Source organism: Macrosteles quadrilineatus, unplaced genomic scaffold (genome assembly GCF_028750875.1).
Source record: "Macrosteles quadrilineatus isolate MER2022 unplaced genomic scaffold, UCM_ALF_1.0 Scaffold_1__1_contigs__length_201487025, whole genome shotgun sequence".
Taxonomy (NCBI): domain Eukaryota; kingdom Metazoa; phylum Arthropoda; class Insecta; order Hemiptera; family Cicadellidae; genus Macrosteles; species Macrosteles quadrilineatus.
The window spans coordinates 47,690,266-47,702,799 of NW_026542594.1; the positions used below are offsets into that span (position 1 = coordinate 47,690,266).

The 12,534-nt window shown below is 36.3% G+C and overlaps 1 protein-coding gene across 7 annotated transcripts in view; it reads right to left on the reverse strand.

The window, feature by feature from the left end:
- LOC128982937 (rab5 GDP/GTP exchange factor-like) overlaps nucleotides 1-12,534 on the reverse strand; it is a 255,403-nt gene that overhangs the window by 160,170 nt on the left and 82,699 nt on the right. For all 7 annotated transcript variants that reach the window (XM_054402024.1, XM_054402025.1, XM_054402028.1 and 4 more), the window contains exons 5-6: nucleotides 10,685-10,814; nucleotides 1,321-1,418 (exon numbers count right to left, since the gene is read on the reverse strand). In XM_054402024.1, the coding sequence (XP_054257999.1) occupies nucleotides 1,321-1,418; nucleotides 10,685-10,814 (228 nt within the window). The remainder of the gene's footprint in view (nucleotides 1-1,320; nucleotides 1,419-10,684; nucleotides 10,815-12,534) is intronic.

A 12,534-nucleotide genomic window follows, 5' to 3' on the forward strand; every position in this document is an offset into this window, starting at 1 on the left:
GCCCAATCCATTTTTCATTTTCATATTTTGTTTTTTAAATATTGGCATTTTAACTAAATAGTTGTAATATTTCATCAAGAAAGCTTTATAACAAAAAACTGATTGCGGCATTGAGTTCAGCATAAAAAAAATAATTTAAAATGATGGGTCACAACACCACCTTCATATTTAAAATAAAATCATTTATCTCATTTCAAAATGGCGGTTATGTAGGTTTGCTGATAATTGATATTGTAGAATGTAGATAGTCAATAGGCAACTAATTGTCTTTAAGATCAATGATATGAGGATAAAGTTACAATGTAAACAAACTCCCCTTTAAAAAACAAAGAAAATGTGTATGCACTTGTCAATTAAATAATAGTAAAATTTTCAGCAATTTAAAATATAGAATTAGTTTACTATTTAAAAGCAATAAATAATAATAATGAGTTAAATTAATATGAGTTAAATTAATAAATTAATAAAAGTCCAGGAAACAATGTAAACAAACAGACAATAAAAGTCCACCTGAGTTACTTGGTGATCCTGACCTTGTCCGGTCTTTTCAGGAGATTTGTGCAACCAGTTATCCATCACATTTCAACGGTGCTGGATAGATAATGTCCTGGATTTTCACTATCACCAACTATTTCACTCAATGTTTTTCTGAACGAAAAGAGGTATGTTAATTATTCACTTTTAACTGATTAAAAATAGATTTTGTAGGCTAAAAATAACTGACATTAAAAGATAAGCGAGAGCACTTCTAAAGATTATTTTAGCTATCCGCCATCTTGATGACGTCTCTGTAAGACCACTTGCAAACTTTAAATGGATTGTCTAACAACGAGGCCTTGACTGACTTAGTTTAGTATTCATTAAAGGCATGCCAGCTGATCAATGTGACAGAGTGAGAGAGATTACACAATTCCCATGTGTCCAACAATACAACCAAAGCAAAATAAATGTAAACATTCCTGGTTCTAGTTCCAAGTGCATTGCTCCCTCGTAATATCGTTTCTTTGTGTGTCATCGTTTATTTCTCTCTCTTTTTATTTTTTCTGGTTTAATTTACTCTTTCTTTTGTGCATTTAAATAACCCTTTTAATTTAACTATAAATTGAGAATTTATATTAATTGTTCTCAATACCTTTTTTGCAGTAACAAAACTCAATTTACATGAGTGCTATTACTCTAGTACAATAGCCAATATATCATCACACTGTACAACAAAGCAAAAACACATTTCTTAAATAGTGGTGTGGTAAACAATCTTGTTACAAATATGTGAAGGTTAAAAAAATATAAGTAAAATTATGTATCAGCATAGTTTATTACCAGTTATAGCAGTATAGACGTGATCCTGGACTTCAGGGTCAGTCTCATTGATGCCACAATCAACATGAGCTGCACTCACCCAGTTCAACTGTCTTATCCTGCAACAGGAATACATCAAGTAAAATCAAATCAAATCAGGGCCGAACTTACCTATGGACAGACGGGGCGAGCATCCGGGGCCCCCGAGCCCAGGAGGGGCCCCCTTGCACAGTAGTTTTTATTAATAACTCCGAATATTAATCAGACACTTACCGAATGGCCTTTTTTAACAGCTTTATTGTCGTTATCCTATATTTAAGGTTATTGTTAGGTGTACTTTAAGGCATGATTATTATTATTATTATTTAAGGCATGGTTATTATTATTATTATTTAAGACATGATTGTCTAACCGTTTCCAAGCATTAAACAACCTTGATCAAGAAGACTCAGAGGTAAATAGAATTGAGAAGGTTTGGAAGAACATCAAAGAGACCCTGCAAGACTGTGCAAAAGAAGTTTGTGAGAAAGGGGAAAGGAAAACCAAAAAACCATGGTTTGACGAAGAATGTAAAGCTGTCTTACAAAGGAAAAAGCAAAAAAGTCTGGCTCAACAAGAAACAAGAAAGAGATAGAGAAAACTACAAAAAAAAATCTCAAAAGAGACAGTAAAAGTATTTTGGAGGAAAAAAAGAGAATGGGTAAACCAAATCTTAGAGAAAGCTGAACAGGACAGGACAGCAAACAACAGTAGAGACTTCTACCGATCAATAAGATTTTTTAGGAAGGGATACAGTCAAATGCCATATGGGGATTAAAAACAAATCAGGGCAGCTGGTGGTGCAGAGCAAAGAAGGACTACAAGTATGGCAGGAACATTTCAAAGATCTTTTGAATGTAAGACAGTCTGAACAAGATGAAGAAGAGGAGGAAGCGTACCAGAATGTAGATCCAATGGTACCATACCCAACAATTCAAGAAGTAGAAGCGTCAATCAAGGAATTAAAAAATAATAAAGCCCCAGGGGAGGACTCTATTTTATCGGAAGTAATCAAAGCAGGAGGCACAGAACTGGCAAGGGAGATTCACAAACTGATCATTGATATTTGGGACAACGAATTGATTCCAAACGAGTGGAAGGAAGCAGTTATCATTCCCATTCACAAGAAAGGAGACAAAAAAGAATGCACCAATTACAGAGGAATTTCCCTCCTCAACTGCACCTACAAAGTACTATCAAAGATTTTACAAAAAAGACTAGAGGAATATACATCAAATATCATAGGAGACCATCAAGCCAGCTTCACAAGAGGATGATCAACCACGGACCAAATGTTTATACTGAAAGAGGCAATTGCCAAATATTATGAATTCAACAAGTCCTTTCTCTGCCTTTTCATTGACTTCTCCAAAGCGTACGACTCGATCACTAGGACAAAACTCCTGGAAAGTAATGGAAAAGTATGGAATACCTAAAAAGTTAATAAATCTATCAAAGTCAACTGTATCAGGATCTAAATGCAAGGTTAAAGTCAATGGAGAATTCTCAGAGGATTTTGATATAAATACTGGTGTGAGAAAAGGAGATAGTTTGTCCCCATTGCTATTCAACCTAGCTCTGGAAGACTCTCTACAAGAATTACAAAAGCTAGAAGCTGGAATTACTATGGAAACCAACATAAATATCCTGGCATTTGCAGATGATGTGCCACTTGTTGCCAAAAATGAAGAAGAACTAAAAGTTATGGTCTCAAAACTCATAAACCACAATAAAAAAGTTGGCTTAAATATCAATGAAGACAAAACCAAGATAATGGGATGTGGAAGAGCTACCCAATTAAATAATAAAAATAATGTAGAAATAGAAGGATACAAATTTTAGAAAGTAAACAATTTCCCTTACCTAGGAGTAATGCTGACGAATAATAATGAAGAAGACTCTGAAATTCAGCAAATATTAAATGCAGCACATAAAACTTTATTGGCATGCCACAAATTGTTGAGTTCTCGCCTACTCTCACAGAAAACTAAAATCCGTAGGCCTATATCCTATACTCTAATACGAGCAATGTTTGCTTGTATGTATGTATGCTTGCTTGCAGAAAGATCTCGAAAACGGCTCCGACGATTTTCTTCAAATGTTGTAAATAGTTTATTCCTGGCCTAAAAACGAGTTTACTGCAGTTAGAACTGCCAACAAAAATCTAATTACGTAGAAAAGTTAAACTGAAAGTCACATTTTTTTTAACATTAGTCTTATGGGTTGCTAAGTAACCATCTTGGCTAAATTAAATAACAAGGAAAAAGTAAACAAAAGACTTGTAAGTTGTCTGTCCACAGTATACTAGCAAATTATAAATACAGTACAAAAGGAAAAACATCAGTTGTTACTATTGAGCAAAGATTACACTGAAGATTACTCGATACATTGTAGTCAAGGGTAGCAGTGTGGAGTGTGGGATGTGTTTATGACGATTAGATTACGGTATCTGCAATCCTTAAATGCTATGGGAAGGGAAGGAAACAGGTCCGTGACTTAGGAAGTGATGAAGGAAGTAGTAAAGGCGAGCAATACGGAGTGTGGGAACTGTTTATGACGATTAGATTACGGTATCTGCAATCCTTAAATGCAGTGGCGGATTTAGGGGGGGGGGCACAGGGGGCACGTGCCCCCCCCCCCCCAAGAGCTGTGTATAAAAAAAATTTTAAACTAGTTGAAAACCAAACAAAATAATGCAGTTGTTTTACTACGGTATATATTTTATTTGCCCATTTAATACTAAACTTTACTTCAAATAAAAGTACACAAAATGCTTGGTAGCCTAATCAAAATTGAGTAAACTATTAAATAGTAATTATGAAAATCATGTTAGTTTTCGCCGGCCGTCGCTCCTAAAGCTATAGTGCTATGCTAAGCTTCTTCTCCTTCTCTTCAGTCAGTCAGTCACAGTCAGTGAGTGTGGGTGGCGTAGCCTTCGTGTTTGTCTGACTCAGACCAGACAGTCTGAGGTGGTAATGCTAGTTTGTACTGAATTTTGAGGTTATTTATGTGTTTGTGTAAGAATGAAGCGGCAAGTTGCAATAGACTCTTTCTTTGTGAAGAAAACAAAGGTAAGTATTTTCCAAAATGTCGTTATAGTTAGTATTATAGTTTTCGTTTTAAATATCAGTTTTACAATTTACTTTACATAATGATATTCGGTACATGAATACCTACCCAAAGGCCAGAACCCAGAAGAAAGATTGTGATGAAATGATAGCGTAGGATATGTTGAAAATGCCTGCCTTTTGTTATTTGTAATAGTCATACTACAGATGATGTGAATGTTTATTTACTATCAGCTGTCTGTTTTCTTGTCCAATATTGTTCCTTGTCATGAAAACATTAATGAGAAATACATTTGATTATTTTATAGTTTAAATTCGTTTTTCGTCGTAGTTTTACTTAGATTATCCCTAAACACCTCCACTTGGGAGAATAATTCAAGAGGTTATGGTCGCCAGCATCGTTTTATGTACATAACAGTGTTGGGAAATCTAGTCTACTACGTACAGGGTAAGAACAATTTATACTGACGTATTTTTCTGTCTCAAGAGTATTATTTCTTTGGTATATCTTTCGATCGAGTTCGTCCAGCTCTACAAATGGAATACGTGAAAGGTATAAAACCATTGAAAGGAGCAGAAGATTGGCCGACGTGGAAAGATCGAGTGTTGGACGTTCTAGAGTTGTTCGATGCGGTTGATATCGTCGAGGGAAAGAGAGAAAAGCCTACCCTCTCTGAGCCTCCGACTAAAGCCGAAAAGGAAGAACTTCAAAAATTTAACAAATCCACGACTCAGGCAAAAATAGTTATTTCTCAGTGCGTTAGTGATGATCTACATCAACGTATTTCCGGAAGATTATCAGCTAAGGAAGCGTGGGACATTTTGATCGAGCAGTTTGATAACAAGGCAGAAGATCAGTTGTTTCGTCAGTGTTTGGATTTCTTCAGTATGGAATGGGATGATACCGAGGATGCCCCGACCGTGCTTTCAAGATTGAAGAATCAAAACCGCGAATTTGCAGCTGGCCTCAAAACGCGTAACATCCAAACAGTCGAAGATTTTCTTGAGCTCCTGTTTGTGTCAAAAGTGTTACACATTTTGCCGAAGCGTTTTGAATCGTTCAAGTCTAGCTACTTACTTATGAAGGCAAACGAGAGCAAGAAACTTGAAGATGTTTCATCTGCATTAATCCTTCATGAACGTAATGTTGCTCCTACGTCAAAAGCTGGTGACATTCTTAGTGCCACAAACAGCGGTGGTCAGAAGAATAGGAAACCAAAAGGTGACACTTCGTGCAAATACTGTTCGGGGAAAGGTCATTGGATTCGCCAGTGTTCTAAATGGAAAGCTGACGGCAAGCGTGCGTATCCAGATCGAGCTAACGGCATTAGCACTAGTTCAAAAACGAGTGACACTGATAAGAAGAGAACGAAGGGCTCGCAAGTTAACGTGACCGACAACCGAAGTGCGCTGATTTCCATCAGCAGTGACATGAATATCGTGACCACGAACGACCAGTGGTGGATCGACAATGGCGCTACACGGCACATTACGTCAAATCTGAGTTGGTTCACGGAGTACAAACCTTTTCCTGCAAACTCGAACGCAACAGTAAAGGCGGCGGGAAAGGAAGTTATAAAAGCTCTTGGCAGTGGAGTCGTTGAAGTAGCGAACTATGAAAATGGAAAACTGGAAATGTTCACACTCAACGATGTATGGTATGTTCCTGACGTTTCTCGGAACTTAGTGTCCATTCTCGCAGCTCATGATCGAAACCCTAATAGCAGGTTTGAATCGACTAATACCGAGTGTAGGTTCACTATTAACGAAAAAACTGTATTCAAAGGTACTCGAAACTGTGGTGGAACTTTGTATCGTGCCTCATTTCACACAGTTCAACCATCTGAGGTTTGCGCTAATGCAGCAGAAGACAATCGCATTCTGCAGTTATATCATGAGCGCTGGGGTCACATGGATAAACGTTACGTCCGATCGAAGCTCGAATACGAAATGGGTATCAAAGTGCCAGCCAACTACGAGATCTGCGAACCGTGTCAGTTCGGAAAGGCACACCGTCTACCATTCGGAACACGAGAACGCCCCTCAGCCCCCGGTGAGTTGTTATCCGGTGATGTTTGCGGCCCGTTTGACCCATCCTTCGGAGGTCGCCGATACTTGATCGTCATAAAAGACCACTTTTCAAGGTACCGATACTGTTTTGTCGCAAGGGAAAAATCTGCTTTGAAGTAAGCGTTGCGTGAAGTGTTGTCTAAAGCACGCACAATTGGTCATCACGTCAAAGAGTTTCTCAGCGACAACGGTTGTGAGTTTGACAACGCTGAAGTTCGTCAAATCCTCAGAGAATATGGTGTTAACCAACGTCTGATAGCGCCGTATACACCCGAGCAAAATGGTGCTGTAGAGAGAGAGAACAGAACAATCGTCGAAATGGCCCGGACCTTCAAGTACGCCAATCCAAATGTAACATTTCCTGCAGCGATCTGGGCTGAACTTGTCATCACTGCTGGCTACGTTTTGAACCGAGTGGGAAAGTCAGCAGTTGCAACAAATCACCTTTTGAGCTCTGGTTTGGTCAAAAGCCGAGGATCAAACATCTGCGAGTGGTCAGCTCAAAGTGCTACGTCCATGTTCCTGTTCAGAGGAGGCGAAAAATGGACAGGAAAGCTGTGGTTGGTTACCTGGTTGGATACGATGGCGATGAACGATATCGAATCTATGTTCCAGAGAGAAGAGATATCGTAGTTTCTCGTGACGTCGTTTTTCAAGAAATCGTTGGAGACTGTGACAAGAAAGTTGAGTGGCCCATCAAGATTGAGAAAACCAATGACGTCGAAGAGGATTGGCAAGAAGTTGAAGAGACTATTGACGAGCCTAGTTCTCCAGTGAAGAGTAATAATGCGCCTATACCGACTGAAGACCCGTCAAGTATCAGTGAAGATGGAGAGTTATCCAACGATCCTGCAACTCGACACTCAACTCGGGAAAGAAGGCAACCCGAGTGGCTAAACGATTATGTCTCGTCTAACTTTGCCGAAGTTACTCTTGTTGACGATGAAACGAACTCTATACCTCAACCAAGACTTCAAGTCCTGCAAGAAAATCTTGTACTCTCGGCATGACTATGCAAATAAGGGAAAGTGTTGAAAATGCCTGCCTTTTGTTATTTGTAATAGTCATACTACAGATGATGTGAATGTTTATTTACTATCAGCTGTCTGTTTTCTTGTCCAATATTGTTCCTTGTCATGAAAACATTAATGAGAAATACATTTGATTATTTTATAGTTTAAATTCGTTTTTCGTCGTAGTTTTACTTAGATTATCCCTAAACACCTCCACTTGGGAGAATAATTCAAGAGGATACTGTACATGGTTTAACTAACAAAATTAATGTAGGCCTATGTTTTACCATCGCAATTAAGGTGTTTTCTTTTTCACATAGCTAAACCAGTTATTAAGCCCACTATTTCATTCTCCTTTTTAATGGATGTTAGGCCTATCGGCCTAGCCTACCATTATGCTGGCAGGTACATTAATTAACCTAGTAAGCCTACCTGTATTTTTAGGTAGCTTAGCCCCATATAGGCCTAGTAGATTAGACTAAAATTCACTTACGGCTTCGCTCGCGGTTAAGTTAGTTATATGTCATATGAAGTTCGTTCGCTACGCTCACTCACTTTTAGGTTGGAGCTCGTTCGCTGCGCTCACTTGCCTTCAAGTTGTATGATAAAGCTCTATACCTACTTTATATTGTAATTGCAACCTTAATATTAAGTAATTTTAGCCAAGTATTATGCAATATTACTTATCAATAGGGATTAATGTAATTAATTTTTAGATAAATAAATATATGCTCACTTACTTATTTTTCGCAGGAGTAGAAGTTAATTTATGAGCTCTATTGTTGTTGTTTTAAAATTATTTTCTATGCATTCTATTGATATGTTACTGCACAAATATTAATAATTAATTCATTTATAATCGTACTTCAGCTTGTAACAAGTACTCCATGAGAGACATCCAGGAATAGTCGCCATGAAAGGTAAAGCGAGATTTCAAGTGTGGTGGCCCGGTCTAGATAAAGATATGGAAGAACATACAAAACATTGTGTTGGTTGTCAAGAGAACAGGCCTAAAGACACGGAGATGCCACTCTTCTCGTGGACCGTCCCAACAGAAGTCTAGTCAAGAATCCACATAGACTTTGCGGGGCCATTCTTAGGTAAAATGTGGTTGATTGTTGTAGACGCACAATCAAAATGGCTAGAAGTGATACCCATGTCGACAACAACTACAAAAGCCACTATCAATGCCTTAGAAGAATTGTTCTCAAGATTAGGCTATCCCAAAACTATCGTCAGTGACAACGGTCCTCAGTTGACATCTCATGAGTTCCAGACGTTCTGCAAAAACCTTAATATCAAGCACTCACGTATAACACCATATCACCCAAAAAGCAATGGGTTAGCAGAACGGTGTGTTTGAACATTTAAAGAACGTATGAGTATATCACAGAACAATGTAGGAACCGTCCAAGAAAAGCTCAAAAGTTTCTTGTTCGCATACAGAATATCTCCAAAAAGGTCAACCGGAAAATCACCAGCTTTTATGATGTTTGGACGCGAACTACGAACAAAACTAGACCTGCTGATCCCCGACGCAGATACTAAATTAGATGAAGAATTAGTTAGACAACGATTGGACAAACACGAATCAAAATTAAAAGTATTTCAAGAGAATGACCACGTCTGGGTGTAAATGCCAGGATATTTATGTTGGTTCCCATAGTAATTCCAGCTTCTAGCTTTTGTAATTCTTGTAGAGAGTCTTCCAGAGCTAGGTTGGATTGCATTTACTTTCCAAAACAATCCTAAAATATAGGGTCTTCCATAAGAAAAATCAAAGATGGCGGTCATATTGGAAACATGGTGGCTAAAATTTTTTTTCAACTTGACCAAAATTTAAAAAATAAAAAATCCAAGGCATTTACAGTTTAACATTTTGTTATATCCCTTATAACTTTCGAATAAAATAGCTGGCACACTTACATCAATCACTCTGTATATAAAAAAGGGCTTAGAGTATTCCCAAAAATATGACTTTATTCAAGCATAGATAAAAGGAGTATGTCTACTCCTTTTATCTATGCTTGAAGGTTTTCAAGACACAGGACGTTTAAATCGTGGGCCAGAAATCGCAAAACAGACCTAGCTGTTTTTATGGTTCGAGGACTATACTATCAATGGAAATTACCCGTAGTGCAGTTTCCAATTAATTTAACAATTATTTTCTTTGTTGTCAATAACTATTAACTACTATCCTGTAAATAAGTTTCACAAATTAAGCTGTTTCATTGTGTGTAGAGATTCTAATCTATTGTTTAAAGTAAAATTCATAATTAATTTTAAAGGACCCATTGTTAAGACTGTAACAACTATGTTTAATTGTTTATTGTTTACTTTAATCTTAAATAATTGATTGATTTATATTTTATTTGTATATAAATTGTTACAAAAAAATAATGGTTTGGTTTTCAATCATTTTGTTTGTTGTTTGTCTGTCTATTTTTGTAGTTTGACGTGATTTTTTTCTTAAATACTCCTCTTTTGTTGTTCATCATAAATATTCTGTAAATAAGTAGGCCTAGTAACTTATACAGTCGTTCAAATAGTGGTACGGTTTAAAGTTTGATTGAAAATAAATTGAAAACTTTGCATTTTGTTCGTTGTCTATACCAAAATGTTTTGATATTGCAAGTAAAATTACGAATATTCATGATTTAGCCCTAGTTTTTAATGCTCAAATTCTTAAATGGTTCAAATTTTATATACATTTTTTTATGTTTCATAAAATCATGAAACAGTTTGATTTATGAATATAAAAATAGTTAGTTAGTTGTTAAAAACGTGAGTTTCCTTTATATTGCTTTTACAATCTAAATCGAGACTATTATAGAGCTCTTTGCGCCCCCTAAGGGCTTGGGCCTCCCCGCATTGCGGGGTTTCGCGGTTCCTAGATCCGGCCCTGGTTAAAATTAAAAAAACTTTGAGTTACTTTTAAACTATATAGGCCTTATCAAAAATTTAAATTGGTTTCTTCTAAACCTTCCACACATTTGTCAAAACAACCTTGGTAAGGTTGGCTAAAATATGTTCAGCAATTATTGAGTTTTAGTGTTAGAAAGTTTGCACTGATGTAGATCCCAAAGAGCTTCGCTCCGCTCAATTAATTTATGAGGAAAATAAATAGTAGTGCTCTAGATTAAAAAGAATAACCATAGGAACAGGACAAAAAGCCTTGCTCAACAGAAATTTTACCTCTTTTGAATCTGAAGATCTTTTTCTTCGTCATCTGTAGATTGAGGACAGAAGAGAACTCTGTACAGACAAGTCATGGCATATTTCTCCAGGTAGTCCAACAACTGTTCTTTTGTTTCCTGATTCACATCTGGAATATAGTTAACACTATAGGCTAAAAGATAGACATATCAGTCGACAAGAAGCAGCTTAATTTTGAGCTCCAATTTACTGCATAAAAAACCTTATGTATTGTTGAAACATACACTTTCTGCACTTTCCAAGGTTTTGAACTTTGAGTTAAAATTTCCTTTTCAAAAATAATAAATAACTTTTATCCTAAGATTACCTTATTCATATTGATAAGAATTTATGACCATAAATTCATTTGGATTAAAATATTTTACTTTAATCTTTAAACAAATCTGTTCCAGTTCACTTAACATAATCCCTCAAATAAACTACAGTCGAGTCCCGATATTCCTAATCCCGTTATTTAAAAAAATCCACCTATACCTGAACTACGGACTGAATTATAAATCATTTGACTTTATTAAACCTGCTAGTACAAAGCTAATCTTGTCACCGCAAAAGTCGTTGAAGTTAACGATGTTGTCACAAACTTTGCCGAAGCTAGCAATGACGCTAAAGTTAGTGATATTGATGTACTATTGGCAATGTTAGCTAGAGAGTCAAGAATGTTAGAGATTCTAACGATATTTCATGCACGTCACCAATGCTATTCATGGCACTGTGAACATTGGTGATTATACCTGAAAAGTTCTAAAATCTATACGTATAAAATGCAAAGCCCTCAATGACTCACTCATCACTAATTCTCCTACTTCCCATTTACCTAAAAGACTGAAATTTGGTACACTGATTCTTTTTAGGCATTAAATAGGAAAACTAAGTAGTTTTTATTCTGATCTGACTTTTGGGCTCCTCCCCAGTGGCACTGGAATTTCCCATGTTGTTAACCTATTAATGAATCTCAAAAGCTGGTTCAATTAAACAAGTTGATTCTATGGTGTTCACTAGCATTACAGTATAATGTTACAAAGTTTACCAACAGGGTGCAGCACTATTAACTTTATATTTGAATGAATGATAACAGCTAATTTGAACAAAGCAGCAACAAAAAGCTGTGATACACAATGAGAACTGTCAAATACTAAATTGTTGTGGTACTGTGCGAATAGAGTAATTTTATTTTTAAGTACATAATTCATCAAGTTATTTACTTTATTTTTCCCCAAATTTTTATAAAAAAGTATTGGATTTGTTTTCCTCAAAAATAATGTCTGGGAAAATGGAGTAGCGTGTTAATAATTTTAATATATTACTGATCAAGTCAATGACTTAGATGGAAGGAACTAATATTATAGATATGAATGTTTGGAGTATGTCAATAAAGTGAAAACTACTTGACCAATTGAGGTGATTTTATCCATGAATAGAGCCAATATAACCACAGGCTTAAGGGTGAGCGAACAAAAAAAAATCATAGGATTTTTTTTATTTTATAAAGGTGTGGATACATTAGAGGAACAAAATAAATGTACACTGGTAAAAAAAATTGGAAAAGATTGTTTATTTATACTTTTACGTGAGATTTTGTAGCAGATTTTACATCAATTTGCAACTAGCCCTGTTTGAAGAAGAATTGGTATATACACATCAAACAGGAGATAGTCATCTTTTATTTTAATACCCTCCTAGGGCCCTGCCCTGACAGCTTATTAAGTCCAATGATGTCCCAACCCGGTACAGCAATCAATAGTTTTATTAATATTTTTGAAGCCGGGTAACAGCTAGTCAATTGATAATCTTGCAAACGTTGACAAAGCTAGCGATATCTTTAACAAAGG